This window comes from Mustela lutreola, chromosome 3 (genome assembly GCF_030435805.1).
Source record: "Mustela lutreola isolate mMusLut2 chromosome 3, mMusLut2.pri, whole genome shotgun sequence".
NCBI lineage: Eukaryota > Metazoa > Chordata > Mammalia > Carnivora > Mustelidae > Mustela > Mustela lutreola.
The window spans coordinates 152098028-152118106 of record NC_081292.1 but is presented as its reverse complement, the minus strand read 5'-3'; the positions used below and the strand labels follow the sequence as shown (position 1 = coordinate 152118106).

The 20079-nt window shown below is 35.8% G+C and overlaps 1 protein-coding gene across 1 annotated transcript in view; it reads right to left on the bottom strand.

Annotated features, from left to right (window-relative positions):
• Positions 1–20079, bottom strand: part of KCNH7 (potassium voltage-gated channel subfamily H member 7) — a 505381-nt gene that overhangs the window by 112547 nt on the left and 372755 nt on the right. The window contains exon 6 of the mRNA XM_059167165.1: positions 15859–16073. Within this exon, the coding sequence (XP_059023148.1) occupies positions 15859–16073 (215 nt within the window). The remainder of the gene's footprint in view (positions 1–15858; positions 16074–20079) is intronic.

Here is a 20079-nt window from a genome sequence, read left to right as displayed (position 1 = left end):
CTGTGTCTTGTTTGACATGCCTGGTACTTAGAAGGAACTTAAAATGTTAAATGAATGGACACAGAATGTCCTTATTGCTTATTACCAAAGTATTATCAGAAGTTAGAATCCTCTCTTGTATGTGTCAAGAATATACTATATAAAATGTGATTTAACTGAGACTGAATACCAATTGATGAGTAAGCCCTGTGGCTAGGTTTTTGGGGGCATATTTTAAAGATGTTATAATCTTATTCCACAAGGCATAGTTAGGAGGTGAAAAAAGTTATTATGAAGGCTTATGCACATCTCTCTATCTATCTATCATCTTTCTATCTATCTATCTATCATCTATCTATCTATCATCTACCAAGATATACAAAAGAACCTGAAAATAAATCGTTTAGTTTTATGAAAATAGACCAAGTGCCTTAGAGTTTAAGGATAGGAGAGGTCAACACAGGCTATGGTAGCTGACAAATTTACCTGGTGATGCTACAAAATTCAGAAATAGGTAGGATCTGATAGAGAAGAGGATGACAGTATTGCAAGTCTAGGGATCACTGCCAGCAAACCTCTAGGTCTTATCATAAGTGGAGAAACTGGAGACATAAGGAGACTGCCCAGAACAGAGAGTATGTGCTGGTGAGGAGTAAGAATACAAGTGATAGGAAGGGGAACATAGGCATAGTGTTGATTGCTCTGGGGAGAAGAAATATTCAAATGTCTTCTGTAGTATGTGTGTGTGTGTGTGTGTGTGTGTGTGTGTGTGTGTGTGTGTATTTTTCTAGACAGATGAGAGGAGTCAATTCCAAAGGATAGCAATATATAACTCAATGAACTGAGTTCATGTGGGTGATAGAGCAGAAAAGGAATTAAGTCATTAAAATTCCAAAGTTTTCCAAGACAGTGTTGGGAACAACTGTTTCAAACAGTGCCAGTACTTTTAAATAGCTGCCCTGAACTCATCGGTTGAACCAGAATCAAAGTGTGCAGTAGGTCACTCAGGTGAAGCATTAAGCCAAAGCAAGAGAAGAGAATGAGGTTATTGATGTCTGTTGCTTTCTGCAGCTACAGAAGCTTAGGGAATTGAAAATGTTCCAGAAGCAAGTTCTCCTAACCTTTATAGATTAATCAGGAATCTCTCCTTCCTATACTGGATAACAACACTAAACTGATATTTCCCTGAAACTTCAGAATCTATTCCTAATGTTTTCTGGAACACAAAGTGAATGTCAAGTGTCAACTGAATATAATCATATCCCAACTATTAGCAGGCTAATTTTCACATGTTGTAACTGAAAATTCTTATAACTCTTATGTAGCAGTATTTGTGCTCTGGGTTTGTTCTCAAGGGTTAAGGATGGGGAAGCACTTCTATCCTATTAATAAGGAATTAACTCTTCATAAGCTATGGAAATAAAAATAGGATGAAGAACCAATAACAAGGTATATTTCTCATTTTTACATGCTCTCAAATTCCATTCTTGAATTTCGTAAATTTAAAAATAGCCAGTTTGATATTCCATGTGGGTAGGAGATAGAGATGCATGTGTTAAAACATGGATATATTTTTAAAGGTCTTATCTTAAAACAAATAATTGAAAAATCTTACATTTTAACCTTTTCAAATACTGTGGATAAGGAGCCATACTAGCGAAATCAAGTTTTAGGGTATAGCCCCCACATCCCCACGAGGTATATATTTCTATATACTGCTATCTAGCTTTTGATATAGATTTCAATTTTACATAAAGTGGACAAGGGATTTTGCAATAGAGAATTACTGTTCTTGACCACATTTGGGAATCTTATTTTTCAATGATAAAAATAATTTCTTAAGGAACAAAAGTTCACTGTTTTCTTTGTTGCTTTTTAAATGTTCTTGTATATTGTATCTTCCTGACAGTATCAATTCTACATTTGAACCTGTTGGCACAAAAGTAGCATCAGATTTTTTTTTTTTCTGAGAATATTCTCCGAACAAATGAGTAATAGCAGTCCAAATTTTAGTGACTGTGTTAAAAAAAAAAGTTGTTTTCTTTTCCACAAAGTTAATTTTCTGTCTTACTCTTGAGGCAGGTAGTGAAATATTCATCCTCAAAAAAGTAGCCTGTTTGCTTACTTGGTTTTAACAAGTTATGTAGAGTTATATTTAGTAGTAACTATTTATACTTCTTGAACAACTTTATCTTGTAAAGAAGAGGATTGGAGTTAGGAATCAGACCAATTAGAAGGAGTTGGATCAGTTGATTGGATTCTTGGGCTCTGCCAGATTAGGTGGGAAGGAGCAAATACAGGAATTAAAATGGTCCGGCTCTCGAGAGGGCAAACCAAGTGGAAAAAATCCGGGACTCTCAGTCTAGAAATGAAGGTACTAGTCTTGAGTATGCAGTTAACAATTTATGGGACTCTGGGTAATTCACTTAAATCAAAATTCTCAATAAAATTTTATTCTTGACTAGAATCAATAGAATGAAATAGAATGAAAAAGTCAAAGTGGTTTTGATAAAGGAAAGCACAAAATAAATAGCAGAACAAGAGCAAAGTTTAGTGTATGACCCTTTCAAGTTCCTCAAAACATTATACATGTATGACACCTTAAATGTCAATACATAAAGCCGCTTAGAATAAAGTTGATCTGACCAACGTGGCCATACAGTGGAGGTTCCGGAGCTCTGTCCCCTTGGGCCCAAGCTGCTTATTGGCACCCAGCACAAGTTTCACAACTATTGGAACAATTATCTTTTGTAAAGGAGACTTCCTCCAAAATAGCATTAGAGTGTTTCTCTATATTACAGTCTTCTTTTCTGTATTGCTGTAGCAATAACATGGTGAAGAAATCACAAAGACCACCACTGTCATTGTATATCACAATCTAGCTATTCAATGTATAATAATGTTTATCAGCAGTTTGATATGCCACAGAAGATAGGTGCATGGAAATATGAGCTAAGGAACCTATGTCTCTGATATTCTCCCTGAACTTAAAAAAAGGGGGGAGGTTTTGAAGGTTCAGGATAGAGCAAATCTGTCTTGTTGAAGGCAAGATTCCTTCAATTTCCCTGTGCAACAATTGTTTGCCGTTCTGGTTTTACTGGACTAATTTGTTTTTAAGTTGTTATTAAGCTGAAATAATTTGAAATAATATGAAATAATTCTAGTATGTAAAAATATGGTAATGATTTCTCTTTTTAAAATCCACAAAGTTAATGCCTTTGTTCTTACTCACTTTCAAGCAATCAGTTGTATAGAATGGACAGTAATACTTGTTCTTTGGAAAATACCATTTTTCCCCAGTTAATTTTATACTGAAATTTCATGCTTGCAGTTGTCCATTTACTAGAATTAAAGTACTTCATCCATCAGGATTTATGCCTTCACTTCTATGGAAGGAAATATAGGAAAGGGAGAGAAGGAATGTGCTTCACCTGAGACACAAAGTGGGCTGGTAGGATCTGATGATGGTAGAAAAATGATGCAAGGGCACGAGAAGTAATATGGCACTTAGTTTTGGAAGTAATTCAGGTGCCTGCAGGTAGGAAAATTTAGGGGCTTGAAATCACTGTTCTCCAATACCAAGCCATGAATAATGGATATAGCTATGGGCACAATTTACAAATTACAGCTTATCACCTGAAACAGGATTGTATAGCTCAACCGACAGCTGCCAGTCAACCAAGAAGTAGTATTAGAATATTTTTCTCCATTACATTCTTTTTTTCTTCTGACTTCCTTCACTCGATCTCAACTAGCATGGTTGCCGTGACCTGAAAATGAAGGTATAGTATGGAGGTATAGTATGGAGATTTGTCAGCTTGATTCTTTCACCTCTTACCACATGCCACCTAACCTCTGTCCCCACCATTAAAGTGATATTCTTAGTACCACCAACCTCTGGATACTGGGAAAAGGGGCAGAAAAAGCAGGTTCTTCATTCTCAGCAACATGGCCACTATTACACAGCAGGTCAGCCTTAACTATGGTAGTCTCAGAAGAAAGACTGAGATACTTTTCAGGTCTCTTCTTCATGATCCTGCATTTCACATTTTTCCATTTCTACCTAAGTGATTCTAAATAAGTCAGCTTCAAAATACAGGTGTATTTGCAGCAGATGTATTTAAAACAGAGAAAAGAATATATTGGTGTTTTCTCCAGCCCCTTTAAGCTGAGTTCTATATTTGGGAGATGGTTCAAAAAGAAACCCAAGTTGACTTCATTAAAGCAATGAAGAAAAATGTACTTATTATGTACTACCACCTTCCCACCACTATTGTCTCATGCCTCTCCCAGTCTTGTTTCTTTTAAAAGTTTTAAGATTTCTAACACATCCATGTTTGAGTTGAACTACAGTGCCCACAGTTAGCCATGAAAAAGCTTTTTGTCTAGGCTGGTATTTCCTACAGAATTTCCCCTCAAATATGAATTCCCTAGAATATCAATAGGTATTATATACAAACAAACAATTAAAAATAGGTTCTCATAGGGTGCCTGGTGGGCTCAGCCAGTCAAGCATGTGACTCTTGATCTCAGGGTTGTAAGTTTGAATCCCATGTTGGGTGTGGATATCACTAAAAATAAAACCAAAAACAAAAGAATACAAAAAAACAAAAAACAAAAAACAAAACAACAAACCTAAACTCCCCCCAAAAAACAAAACCCGTGTTCTGTCATCAAAAAATATGAAATATTTGGTCAAGTAAATATCCATCAAGCAAATACTCATCAAAAAATATTGGTTAAAGCAAAGTTGTACAGATTTCTTTAATTTAGGACTTCTGAAAACTTCTAATGTGCTAATTTGCCATGTTAATCTGGGGCTGGGGAGAGGTGAGAGTGGTATTTAAATAAGAAAACGTTTCTTCTGGAAAATACTTTGGAGACATAGGCAAAGAAATTTACATGGAGATTGTTTCTTAAGAGGGTTTGCACAGTAGGTTCTCCTGGAATCAGTAGTTTCCCTATGAAAGGAAGTCTGTTTCTCCAATAAGAATTGCATAAATAAGAATCAACAAGTTTTATCTTATTCAGAAATCTACAGAAAGAGATAGACTTAGAATAACAATGAAGAACTATAAAGCCTTAATCTGTACTTGGGTTCTCTTCTCGGTTTCTTCAGTGGCATAATGAATGGATGGGGCTACATTCATACTTTCCAAATTCGCCTGATCTTAAAAATGTTAGAATAGGGATTGCAAATGGAATGGAGATTGTTAAAAATTCAGAATCCTCAGACTCCACTGAAATTTACTGAATTTCCAGAGTGTGTATGTGTTGGGGGAGGAGAGAAAAGAGAGAGAGAGAAGTGTTCCAGATGACTCCATTGACCAGGAAGTTTTGAACAAAAATCTAGAGAAGACGTTATCTAAAGTTCCTTTGAATATTAAAATTCTATGAAGATTAACTGCTTTTTAATCAAGTCTTTTAAAGCAATTGAGCTTTAGAGGGTTTATTATCTAACTACATAGTTTCTATTATAAATGTGACTTCCACAATACAGAAAATTAGAGTTAGAGAGGAAAATATATTACCCACAATTTCACCATCCAGAAAACCAATGAGACATTTTATTTTATTTTATTATTTTATTTTATTCTGTTTTTTCTGTCTTATTTAGGATTTCCTTTTAAATAAGGTTCCATGGTTGAATTCATTTCCTGAGACTAGGGACAGTTCATAGCTACTTAACATTACAAGACCTTGGCTGCCTGGGTATGTGAAAATGCCATGTCTGCTCTGGAATTTCCATAGCTGATAAAAATCCTTTGCCTGAGTCTCATCCTGTGAAACATGAAAAATTTACTCCTGCCTACTCTCATTAGGCAACCTATTTTGAACTATTTGTCCAACCCCTAGCCCATGAGGCCAAATGAGCAAAGAAACTCTTCCTCTAAAACGCCCTTTCTGTCTCTGGGTCTGAGTTTAACCCAAGCCTCACACTAACTGAGGGGATAAAAACGAAACATCTTGGCAACAGATATCCACAATCTTCCTATGTCTCTGTTGCTATAGTAACCAGGCTATCACTCTGTATGCTGAGCCAAATTGTTTTTACCTGTTCTTCTGACCACTGATATTTTACTTCTTTTCTTCAAGCATCTATTTTCAACCTGATTTCTTTGGCTGACAAAACTTTTAAAGGAGGCGATATTTTCCTCCTTCCTTCACTTAAAAATATGTGACGAATGTACAAAGCTGAACAGGTGTTTTTTTTTTTTTTTTTTTAAATAATTATGTATAAATGCTTGTCCTACAAGGCTAATAGGGCTTCATAAGGATGCTGTTCTTTCATCATCTAGAGTACAGAATGTATGACTTTTGAGCTAATTAAGGTGTTTTAAACTGAAATAAAACTAATTAAATTAATTAGTAATAAATTACTAATTTATTACTACTTAGTAATAATTTAATAATAAATTAAATGTCTGTATTTACTTTTAATGTTTTAATTTAGAATATGTCAGCAAATATTGATCAGTTTTGATATGCATATAGTATTTAGTGAAAATAGACAAATTAATTTAATTTGTTGCATTTTAAAAATCACCTATTTCACCTTTCAAAATAATGAATTATCTTTATTTTACATTTAACAGCAAACAGCATGCTTGTAGTATTCAATTTTTACTTAAATGTCTGTATTTACTTTTAATGTTTTCCTCATCATAACTTAGGGTCTTAGAATATATCTATTTGCCCAGAGAAAACTAGATAACATAATCTAGGATCAAAGCTTTGTATTCAACAAAAGGCCCTTGAAGGTGAGGACCTTGATTTACACATTTTTTCATCACTATTGTACATAAAACTTTGACTTACAGTTGGTAAGCATTCACAAATACTGAATCCATAATGATCCTGATGAATGTGCTTTATTCCTACTTGTAGCATCCACATATATTTTTCATTTCAATGTGCGTGTATAGGCATAGATCAAACCCAATATATGGGGAAAACACTAGATGGGGATTTCTGTTTTGCTGTGTCAGGTTTGATGGTATTCTAGAAATAATAATAAGACAATGAATGCGAAACTACATCATATTAAATTGGAAGTATTCAGAGGAAATTTTGAACTTCTGTATTACATTTCATATTTAATTTGGAATCTTATGATTATTACTATTTCTGGCAGTTCAAGATGATCTGTACAGTTTTATTGAGGTTTGCATGATTTTATATTAGTTTAGGCAAGAAATGTTTTAGAAAAACATTTAAAACATACTGTAGAAGTATTGTGAATTTTGTTTTTTTGTAATTTCATGAGTGAAGCAACAGTGAGGCTTTATAAAAATAACTGTTGAATAGAGACTTTTAAATGAAATGTAATTTTTTAAAAAAGATTTTATTTATTTTACAGAGAGATCACAAGTAGGCAGAGAGGCAGGCAGAGAGAGGGGAAAGCAGGCTCCACACCAAGGAGAGAGCCTGATGTGGGGCTCGATCCCAGGACCCTGAGATCATGACCTGAGTTGAAGGCAGAGGCTTAACCCACTGAGCCACCCAGGTGCCCCAATGAAATGTAATTTTTAATTCACGACTGTGATATTATGGTCTATAACAAGAAACATGTATTTGGTCTTCATGTTTCTGACACAGAGCTCTTAAACACTTGGCTGCTGTAAGTGAAGAGAGTGGCAAACATCTTTGTTATGTTAATGAGGTAACTCTGGAATGCCCCTAGGTCCTCTCAAGTCACCTGTGGAGGGAGGCTAATCATCAGTGGAACCAACTATGTAATTAGAGTGTTGGAACTTTCAGTCCCAGCTCCTACCTCTGGTGGGGAAGGGGGTTGGAGGTTGAATATATAGCCAATAGCCAATGAGTTAATCAATCATATCTATGTAACAAAGCCTTCAGAAAAACCCAAAAGGGTGGGGCCAGGAGAGGGTCTGAAAACTCTCCACCTCTTTCTCCATGCCTTGCCCTGTGCATCTCTTCCATCTGACTGTTTCTGAGTAATATCCTCCTAAAATAAACAAAAGTAAATGTTTCTCAAAGTTCTATAATTGCTCTAACAAAGTAGTCAAGCCCATGGAACAGGTTATGAGGACCTCCTATGTGTAGCCAGCCAGTCAGAAGCACAGGTGACAACCTGGACTTGTGGTTGGTATGCAAAGTGAGGGGGGAGTTTCGTGAAATCTGGTGATATCTCCCAGGTCGATAGTGTGTCATAACTGAATTGAATTGTAGGCTATCCAGCTGGTGTCAGAATCTGAACTGGAGTTAGAATTACAATGGCATCACTAAGGAAACTATTCCTATATATAAAACCACTTTTAATTTGTAGTTGCATCAGAAAGATATTTTTTAATACTGTCATTGAAAAAAGTTTAGGATTAAATTTATCCAATATGAGAGGAACCACAGAAAGTGTTAAGAAATTTTGTACTATTAAAGCCTGAGATGACAAATTATTATTTGTGGCTTTATTGAGGCTATTTGACATGCAAAAATTGTATACATTAATAATTTTAAACATTAGCTAATAAAATCAATACTATCCCTTTATTATAAGTCAATCTCCATTTCTAAACAAGTCCTGAATTATAAGCATTGTTTTGGGTTTCTGTCAAAAGTAAATATACGTTTAGAGTCATTGAGAAACATGAAGAGATAATGAGCATATGTGCAATGGACAAAAGTCAGTGGAAAATAAAAAGCCATAATCTTTGAGCTCCTCTTTATGTCAGTACTATCAGTGTAATTTTGCTTTTCCTGCAACTGAGTGGCATGATACCAACAAAACCCCAAATCCTCTATCTTAATCTAAAATTAGCATAAGAAAAACAGGATAGAAATTTACACAAAAGATAATGCTGAAATGAGGCTCCCTGTTAAGGATTGTTTTCTTCTGCTTTTTGACAAGCTTGAGTTGTTCTAGAGAAAATCTGCTATATCCTCTTCCCTATTTCTGTGGACTCACTTTTCTGGTAAATTGCTACTCAACTCTTAGATTAAGATTTTGACTAAACAGTCCAATGTTATAGGTATGTCCAAATGCCATCCTAACTTCTTAGCAGATCTAGCGGGCCTGCAGAAACCCAGTATAGACTCGTAGAGAGGGTGTACATTAAAGATAAAGAACTTCAAATTTGGGCTCATATGATCTCAGTTTGAAGGCTACTTCCACCATTTCCTTATGTGCCCTGGACAAATTGTTTCCTCTCTCTAAGTTTGATTCCTCCTCTATGAGATGGAGATGTTAATAAGAGTACCAACTCACAGGAAGGACTCTTATGTGGATTCAAATTGATAATCCATTAAACCATTTAGCATAGAGCTGGCACATAGTGAATGCTCAATCAATGTCAGCTATTATTAAGTCTATCATAAGTCTATTTTCATGCCAATAATACACTTAAATGAATCCCAAATAACAGGAATCTATTCTGGCTTTAGACTTCCATGTGGATTTCAGGATTATATGGCCTTTTAAACATTCAGAGTTTTCTTTCTTGTGACCTAAGTCTCTGATCACTCTTAAAACTTATTTTCTTAGTAGTGGAACTATGGAAAAATTATACTTGTGGACTAGTAGTAATTCTTTTCCTCATCATCTTTTCACCAAATTAAAGTTTCCTGGTTCATTTACGGCCCTTCATAGTCTGATTTTCTGATGATCACAATACAGATTTCTATTAAATTCATCAGACATTCCTCTTAAGTACTCATGCAATAAGCTGTAGAATTATTTGATCATAATCCAACCAGTATTGAGTCTAAAGGAAATGTGAGCTACTTTTAGTTTCACAATCTTGTAGCATTTTTTACATTAGTACTTATAAATGCTATTATTATATATTGTTATATAGTGTTTCTCCAACTAGTTTATTACCCCTTGAGTACTGGTACTAGTTTTTATACTTTTGTGTTTCTAGTGCTTATCCAGCACATAATGCATAATGCAAAGTAGGATGTGTGTGTGCGTGTGTGTGTGTGTGAGAGAGAGAGGGAGAGAGGGAGAGAGAGAGAGAGAGAAAGAGACTCATGTTTAGCTTGAACTCCTATCTTCATCTTTGCAATGGGCCACTTATTTTGTTTTTCTTCTTTAGAACCTCTCCTCCCCCACAGCATTTTTCAGATGTGGTCATTGACCAAGGGGCTATGCTTCTTAGACCATAAGGATGAACACAGGGCCCACGATGGCCAGTAGGAGTCTACTTTCTCAGGAAGGTAATGGACACCAGAGGAGAGAATGCCCTTCTCATCAGATTACGAACTGTGAGCATAATGTGAGTTGAGACCGAGGTCCTTGGTTCCATAAGATGGGGAGTCAAGTTAATATAGAAGAAGGCATGGCTGAGATGGCAAGAATGTCATCACATGTTCAAACAATGAACACACCAGCCATGGCCCACAGCAGATCTGTCCTTGCACTTTTTAGTTATGTGACCCAATAACTTCCCCCTCCTCCTTTCATATTTTGCTTAAGTGGTTCCAGTTGGGTTTCTGTTACATTCAGTTATGGCATTGACTGACTGATACAGTCTCCTGTGACTGGTCAATAAATATTTGGAACCGACAGCGCCTTCTTAAATCTTCCTGATACTCTTATGCATATGCAGGGAGAGTGATCTAATACCAGTTTGTAAAAGCTGAACATGACAACGAATAATACATTTTATCCTAAAAATTAGCATAACATTTGAACTAGAATTAGCCTCAGGAATAATGAAATCATACAAGAGTGCAAAAGTTCAGTTTACTTTTATTTAAAAGGGGGCAGATATAGCCAAGAATTTGATCCTCAACTGAGAACAACAAATGTATGGTAAAAGCAGATCTTTATTCTCCACCTACCCAACTTTTCTTCTAATTCTTTGTGTTTTCTCTCCACCACTCCACTGGAATTTGGAAAGAATTAGCCAACTAAGGCCCTGTCTTCTGAGGAAGGACCCTACTACACATCAGCCTGTACAAGGTAGATTATAGTTAAAAAAAAAAAATACAGGTTTTTGAGAGTTATTTTCTATTTTCTCCAATTAATAGAGAAGGTCAGAGGGAAATGACATAAAGAGCTAGTGCATTCCCAAAGTCTGGCCTATAAGGCCAGCCAATGAAAAAAGTCTCCAGACCTGAAACAAGAGTCAGGCTCAGCATCTTGCCTATGAGGAGAATCTGGAAGGCAAGCATCTGCTTTGGAGATTTTTGACCAACAGTTACTCTTGCTTAATTCTCTTCAATTAAAAGATTCTCTTCAATGTCTTCAGTGGTCCATTTCCCAATCTTTTAAGATTCTTTTTATACATTGTGTAGGTACTAGTGATACAAACACCTCATGTTTCATTCCTTTTCTGGTACTCACAGTTCCCCAAATGTGCCCCATTCCAGATTCTAATTCCTAACCCTGAAATTTCTCAAGAGTTTATATTCCCCAACCACCATCCCAAAATCCCAATATAGGTAAGGTTTCCTCTTGCAGTACCCTCTGCACTGTTTTACTGTAGTAAAATTCTTCACACTGCATCCTAATGTCCATGGATTGTGCTTGTCTATCTCTCTCACTTCTCAAAGGCACAGTAATTGCCTTTTCACATGAATTCCCAGAAATTATCACTGTACATAATAACTCTTTTTTTAAAGATTTTATTTATTTATTTGACAGAGAGAGATCACAAATAGTCAGAAAGGTAGGAAGACGGAGAGGGGGATGCAGGCTCCCCGCTGATCCCAGGACCCTCAGATCATGATCTGAGCTGAAGGCAGAGGCTTTAACCCACTGAGGCACCCAGGCACCCCCATAATAGCTCTTAATAAATGGTTATTGAGTGAATGAACAAATACATGGTGCATGCATGAATGAATGAATGAATGACTAACACCATGGCCCCTACTCTGAAGAAGCTCACTCTAGCTGGGGAAGAAATAACAATTTGGCTAATTAGCAATTAACGAATGTATAATAGAGATAAGATCCAAATATTGATAGAGCATAACATGAACAGAAATTAATTGTTCCTTTCATTTTATGCCTTTTTTCTTGATATCTGCTCTACTGTTGTGCTTAGAGGAGTATTTAAAATTCACTATTGAATGCTCTATGAACAAAACCCTGATTTCTTTTGAAGAAAGGGTTACCATACAGATCCAATAAAGGAATAAAACAAATAAGAACCTTAGATAAAGAAAATACTGCTGGCTGCCTATAGAAATACAGTTAGAATATCTCAATGAGGAGAATTTCCATACAAACCTAACTAAAGGAATAGTAAAATCTTTGGGTTTTTAACAGGGTATTTTAGTGATTGGAGGTCAATTGGTGTTCTATGTTGTGAATATGGAAATTCCAGAGACAGTTATGATGAGGAAACTTCACAAACATTAAGTGAGGCTAATCCTGCTTTCAAGTATTTAAACAAACTTTCCAGAATCATGTCTGCAGGAGGAATTTCTCAATATTCAACCTCTACCTTGTTTGGATTTACGTGTAGGCAGTTGGCAGGTTTGTTACTAAGAGGTATGAATGGCACGAAAAAGAAGATGGAGCATTCCTACCACCTCTTTCTAGTTTTTGGTCCCAGCCTTTTTTTAGTCCCTCATGATTTTTAGCCAGAACTGTAGCCACTTAAGTGTTCTGTTTTCATAATCTTCCTATCATTGTATTTTTTCATGTTGCTAAAAAACAGTGATCTTTTACAAAATAGTATCCAATCCAAATCTTCCAACATCTTTAAGGTGCATTGTTTTTCAGTTGGGGTCCTTTAGAGTCTGGGAGGAGCACTATACTATTTGGCTAAATTATGAAAAGCTGTAGGAAAAAGACTTTTTTTTTTTTTTTTTTTTTTTTTTGAGGGCTTTGGATTATCTCATTGGTAAGTAATTTAAAACATTTTTTAAAAATGTTAAACAAAAGGGGCACCTGGGTGGCTCAGTCGTTAAGCATCTGCCTTCTACTCCAGGAATGAGCCCAGAGTCCTGGGATCGAGCCCCCACATCAGGCTCCCATGCTCAGTGGCTTCTCCCTCTTCCACTCCCCTTGCTTGTGTTCCCTCTCTAGCTGTCGCTCTATGTCAAATAAATAAATAAAATCTTTTAAAAAATGTTAAACAAATACTGTGATACTATGAAGGCAAATATAAAAGAGGAATTTTTTATTTTATTTGAGAGAGAGAAAGAGAATATGAGTGGAGATAGCAAACTCCCTGATGAGCTGGGAGCCCAACTCAGGGCTCCATCCCAGGACCTTGGGATCATGACCTGAGCCGAAGGTAGATGCTTAACTGACTAAGCCACCCAGGTGCCTTAAAAGAGGAATTTAAAAAGAAAGCATGAGACCTTAAAAGAATGCCAAGTGTTTGATGGTAGCTGTCCCATTTTACTTATACTCCCAAGGCACTTCTGTGAAAACGTAGTGAAGAACCACCTAGAGGGGAAAATTGCACTCTTGTAAGTCCCTGCCCAGCCTAACCTCTCCTGGGCCAGGAAAATACCTGTTCTCAGAAGACATATGGATTTTTGTGCCTCCACAACTTTCTTTTTGTTGTTTTCTCTGCCTAGGATTCTCACCCTTTCCCTTTGCACCAACGTCCCCTTCCTCCCTCCCTTCCTTCAGTAAACATTTCATGAACTCCATTCCTTCAGGTGTTTTACTAGGTTCTGCTGAGGTAGGGAGAAAATGCAGAGATGGTGAGGAGGGCAGAAGGAAGTCATACAAAAACATTCTAAACAGAATAATGACTAATACTGCATGCTATATACCTAGCACTGTGATGAACATTTCCACACATCACTCTATTTAATTTTTACATCAACACTTAGAAATAAGTTTTGTCACTAAAACTTGCCTTGATGTCACACAGTAAATGGCACTCATCTCCATGGCATACAATAAATGACTTAGCCAAAATTAAAACACAAGTGCCTGTGACTCCAACTTACGCTCTTAAAATCACTTACTACTCTATGTGACAGGTAACCTTCTAGATCCGGATGAAATGTCCCATCAACATCTTTCTTCTCTGAAAATTCTCCTTTCAAAGGATAATTACTTTCACCCTAAGTGTGTTCCTGTATTCATTATGAGCATAATTTCATTATAGCTATTTGTAATGTTTCCTCTCTCACCAGCCCTAGAAAGTCCTTAAAGCAGGCACCATCTCTGGTCCACATGCATGTCACCCTCTCCTGCCACAGAGGGTGGGCTAAATGTGACAGGATAGGGTGGACCCTGTGGTAAACCAAGGGCAGGAAAGCTTTGCAGAGATCACACTTGGCTGCCCAGACTTTAAGGTATGCCTTGTTTGGCTTAAAAAAACATTCTCAGTGAGTTTGCCAACTTTTGGAAAGTAAGAGTTTATCTTAAATCTTGGATTTCCAGCTTCTTTTTTAGATTGGAAGATTTGGAAAGCTTCATCAATCTTACATGACCACAGTTGTCTCGAGCTGAATGGTAACTGTCTGCTGTTGAGGGGCCCTGACTTTACACTTCCCTATATTCTCCACTACTGTTGGGCTGTCCTGGTGACTCTGCTCACTTAGGCTACTGGCAGGGTCCTGACCCCAATATTTGCAATCAGTCTTCTGTGCAATTTCTGAAATCTCTTAATTTCAATGTTACAGGGTTATTATAAATAATCATTATAAATAATAAGAAGTATAATATGATTATTACAAATTATTTTTCATTTCCAGTTTACTAAGTTAAGAAAAGTGAAATGCTAAGGGTAGAAAACCTCACTACTACATAAATATTAAAGCATGTATTAGAGATGCTCTCCAGTATGACATGGTAGAAAGCCTCATATACATATACATAAAACTGGAGGATGGACATTGGGGAGGGTATGTGCACTGGATATTGTATAAGACGGATGAATCACAGACCTGTACCCTTGAAACATACATTTTATGTTAATTAATTGAATTTAAATAAAAAAATAAAACAAATACACATAGTAAAGTATGGCATGTAAAAATCTCTCATCTCAAACAGAGGACTCAGATCTATTTATAACTGACTCACGGTCTTTCCATAGTTATTGCAGCACACATAATGGGTTATTTAGAGATGACTCTAGTACTGCTGGTAGTGATTATAATTACAGACAAAAACTTTATCAATTCAAAATATTCAAGGCTTGGGGAAGAGATTGGGGCCAAGTTTACCTTTATATCGTGACAGTTCTTGAAAAGATTTGCTGAGCAAACCTACCAAGCAAAGTGTTTGTAAAAGAACTGTTTACTTGACACAAATTTTAGAGTCATGAATTCCTAACAATGTAAGTGCGTTGTAAGCAAAAGCTAGATACTGCTTAGGTTGGTATTTTGATATAATAGGTACAAATTATTTTTATCTATTCTTTAAAGTAGGGCTCCTGCTAGACAGTACATTTTTAACCCTAGTTCAAATTGTAATATTTATTTGAAAACAATAAAATATTGTTCCTGTGAAATGTATTATTTACTCTGACTTTTAATCATTTCAGCTCTTTTCCTCAAGTCAACTGACATGTAGCTGAGTCTGCTTAGTAGAGTTTGTGCAAAAAAGGAGGTCATGGTTAAGAGTAAATCCCAGTTAGTCACCTAAAGTTTCAAGAGTCACAGCCATTATATTAAGAAACCATGCTTTACTATTGCAGGCATAGCAGCAAAACAATAAATGTCCAAACAGGATGAATAGCAGGTTAACCACCTCTGTAACAAAGAGAACAACAATACTAAGTTAGCCCATTTTTGCTTAATCTTGCAGTAGAGAAAAATCACAGTCTATAGTTTTATTTATCTGTTGCATTAGAGGGTTATCCAACATTTCAAGATAAATTGAAGTGCAAATAAATATCTTACCTCTTTTGATAATCATTCACATGAAAAATCATGTGTTTTACAGTACAGAGAACCTTGGAAATAGTTAAAATTGAGAGTAAAATCATATCCTACCTGGGTGACTTTCTCTGTCACATTGTGTGTTCGATCTTTAACCTTGGGTGCAATAATGGTTTTATCTGAAGAAGGAGGGGAGGCATTCTTTTTTTCGGTTTTGACATCTGAAAAATTCAGGGTGAGCTGTGGGATCTTGTTAATGGTGCTGTATTTGTTGAGATTTGAATCTGACGTGGATCCCAGGAGGCTTGACTTGATATGATTAAAAGGCCCTAAAAAAATTGGAAAATATTTGTAAAAGCAGTATCAGGAGAAATAGAAGAAAGAGATGATCCTGAACGACCCGCTAATGGTCCACAGCCAGTGTGACCCTGCTTTGGGAGGGACTAAATGCAGCCAGCTGATACCTGAACACAAGTTTAGGGTCACTGTCTGCCCAATAGAGCAACATGTGAGTATCCAAGGGTAAGATGGGGTCCAAGGTAAGTACCCAGATGGCATCTTTCATTAAAGGCTTAACGTCTTTCATTAAGGGATGGAATAAAAGAAAAAAAAAACTCCACTCCTTATTATTGGCCTATTATTGGCTAAATTGATTTCTCAAGAATATCTTTTTATGATCCAGGGATTATTCAAGGAAGGACTTGCCTATGGTTAAAATCATGTTGGCGATGACATTTCTGAACAGGTTGTCTACTGAGCTCCAATATGCATTACTCCTCTCTCTTGGCCATGACAAACGACAGGCCAGCTGAGTTTTTTGTATGAGATGATATACAGAACTTCTAGAAGAGTTAAGCCCAGATGGAGGAATTTCAGCTGAGACTGAGAAGGGCCAATGTCTTTGTGTATATGTGTGTGTAGTCTATTGAAAACTCTAGAATCCTGTGTGAAGTTTTAAAAATCTTTCCTTTTTTTCTCCTTTTATTTAAATTTAAGACTTTCTGGATGGGGGGGGGGGTCCTTTATAAAGACCATTCCAGAAGAATGCTTTGACAAATGTAACATGATTGAAGTGACATAGCTAGGTAATGGGCTGGGGTCAGCAGTACCTGATTACTTTTTTTTTTTTTTTTTTTAAATCATGCTATATCCTGGATCCCCAGAACTTATTCATCTTATAGCTAGAGCTTAGTACTGTTTGTCCAAAGCTGGTCACTTCTCATATTTCATTTCTTCCCTGCGAAGACAATTGGTCAAGGTTCTAGGACTCCTGGCCCCCTTGTCCAGGATGAATACACTGACCAGCTATATCTGGAGATGAACTTACTGTGTGTTGCACATGGAAAGTCAGGAAATGCTCCAAAGAGTTTCTTGTACAGTGAGTTTTGCAACTTTTACCATTATATAGCTCTTAAAAATTAGCATCAAGAAGAATTTTATAGAAATCCTGAGCCTATGAGTGTTACCCAGCTGTTATCCTGCTGTCTCAAGAGTGCTTCAAACATAGAAACTGCAGGACTAAACTTGCAAGTCAGCAAATTTTGCCTTATGCTATTTTTTGTTGTTGTTGAGGATGAAACATATTTTAGAAGTTAAAAAGCACTTTATGTACCAAACAAGGTCTAACCACCTGAAAATTAGATTTACAGGTTGTATATTTTGAACCACAATAATAAATCAACTCAGCTTAAATATAATGCTAATAAAAAAATCCATCATTTAGTTCATAGTTAACTTGGAGAAAATTCATTCTATATTCATTTATAAAAGTACATGTTAGGTTATTATAAAAGTTTAAAATGATTTAAGAGAATTTCACCTATGTGGCAGATACTGTGTTCCTTGAAGTGCATTTCTATTCATTCTCTGAGTTTTATCCATGATCATGATCAAGTCCATCTAGGTGAAAAATGTCATTGAGCTCTTTGGGCATTTATTGTCCAATATGCTCTCATTTGCATACATATTAATATTCTCTTTTCTATTTATATGACAAAGAGAGAAATATGACCCCAAAATGGTACCATATTAATTTAGAGTTCAGACAGTTCAGACAGAAGCACCATCCCCTAGGTCTCTGTAGAAGCCTTCACCACACACCAGTGATTTATTATTGTAACGCATCCTAGATAGCGTTTCCTTTTTTTGTTATCATTTTATGGCTATATTCCAGACCTATATCTTAAAATTTGTAATTTGTGAAACATTCTAGGACTTGAGACTTCTTAGACAATGCCTTTTCTTCAACTCCAATGTTATATTTTCACCCATTAGGTATTTTTACAACACACAGGTATACTGAGAAGAGATTAGAGAAAGCTGAGCTCAGATACATGGTTGTATTTAAAACTTTTACACCCATCTTCCAATTCTCTTTATCATCCCTCTATGTGGTGCATTTCTGTAGCGATTGTCTACAGGGTTGTTTAAGAAATTGGGCAAAAACATGGATGATCTATGACATTAAGGCAGACAAATATTGTTAAATATACTTTGATTGTTCTTGTGGCCTGTTCCAATAAATGCCACTGCATTGACTCTACCAATGAGCAAGAGGTCTCAATTACAATGGTACTTCATCTTAGGGGCATTTGTGGGGACATTTTTGTTTCTCATAATGATGAGAGGTGGTAGTTTTTCACCTGGAAAAACCATCCCATATGTCCTAGGGGACACTCATGAAGGTGAAAACCTATTTATAATGATCTGAGCCTTGAACTTATTTCACATATAAAGAGCACAATCTACATTTAACATGATTTTAATATACATTGAGCTTTCCAGGGCTATAGCTACCATGTAGGGGAAAGAACTTTGTATTGTTTTGTTCAGAAGTTTACCAAAACTTGTTCCTCATTTTGGAAAATCGCATCATTTGAAACTATGCTATTTGTGGCATTGGAATTTTGTGAAATATGACTTCAGGTCATAAGGTTATAGTTTGTGTTTGTATATTCTGAATAAATATGTAAGCAAAGAAATTTGACTCTTTTTTTTTTTTTTTTGCCAGTGTTGGAACCAAATATTAAATTTGCAGAGAATTATAGGAATCACAGTGAAAATCATTAATAAAATTTCTTTCAAATGTATCTCATATTATTGTTTTCTATATATGTAAAATGATGCATGATACAATCAAAGGAAACTATGTATAAGAGCTAAACACTTGAAATTATTTGTCTTAAGACTGCCTGTTGGTTTCCAGTCTCACTTGAGTAATTCCCTAGAGATCTGCCACACCTTCACCTAAATGTCTGGATTGCCATTTCTTGCTCTGAGTCCCATTGTTTAGGAAGGTATATGGTCTGCAAGGGCTTTTTTTGAAATACTGGAAAAGGTAGATGTTCTCACATTTGGTGGGATTTTCTCCTTCAGTGCAGTTCATTAGTATCACATGTTATCACACAGGGAATCATGCTGACATTACTCCAAGCTGGTAAGGCCTGGCACATTTGTGAGAATATCATTACTTCCTCATTCTTTCTCCAGTTTATCTTGGTGTATTCTTCATAACTCAATTTGGTTATTTCTTATTTTTAAAATTCATATATAAATAATCCTGCTCTGTTATAATTTAACCCAACAGTGGTTTTTATTTTGCTATCGACCCATATTCCTGCTCTGTTATCCAGTACTTATCTGGATAATTTAATGCTCTTAAAACCATTTTTTTAAAAAAAATGTCTGATCATCGCATTGTATCTTCTAGTATAGTTATATTTGAACATCAACATATTGAGAAAAATAACCTTTTATTATAAACTGCTTTTCTTGTATTCTTCCTTTATATTATAGTTAGGATGAGGTTGACTTTTAGAATTAGCTTAATTTTCTCTAAATGTGTTACAGTTTAGTAAAAAGAGTATAGCAAAATATTATAGAAACAAGTGGACAAGGAGTCTGACATGGCTGAGAAACCCCTGGTCAATACATGTCATACTCAGATTTGCTCTCAGAGCATTATAACGTCATTGAGTCCCTGTTTTAGTTCTCATATTTACTTGTGGATAAACCTTCTGAACTGTTACTCTATTCTATTTTTTTAAGCTCTTAATATTAGAGATTTAAAGTAGACTCTTTCTTAAAATCTATACATTTAAAGAATTAGCAGAACCTAAAATGTTCCTTAAAATAATCCAAACATGCTACTTAGATAAGACATTTACATTCTATCTCATCCTGCATAACAAAGATAATTATGCTTTTTCCCACTGATTTTGAAGCAGATGTTTATATGCAGAAGTCTGAGTCTATAAGATGATCAGTATTAGCTTAGGTTCCTCTAAAGCCTATCTAAATTCTGAAAAATTTTCCAACGCTTCAGTTAGGATCGGT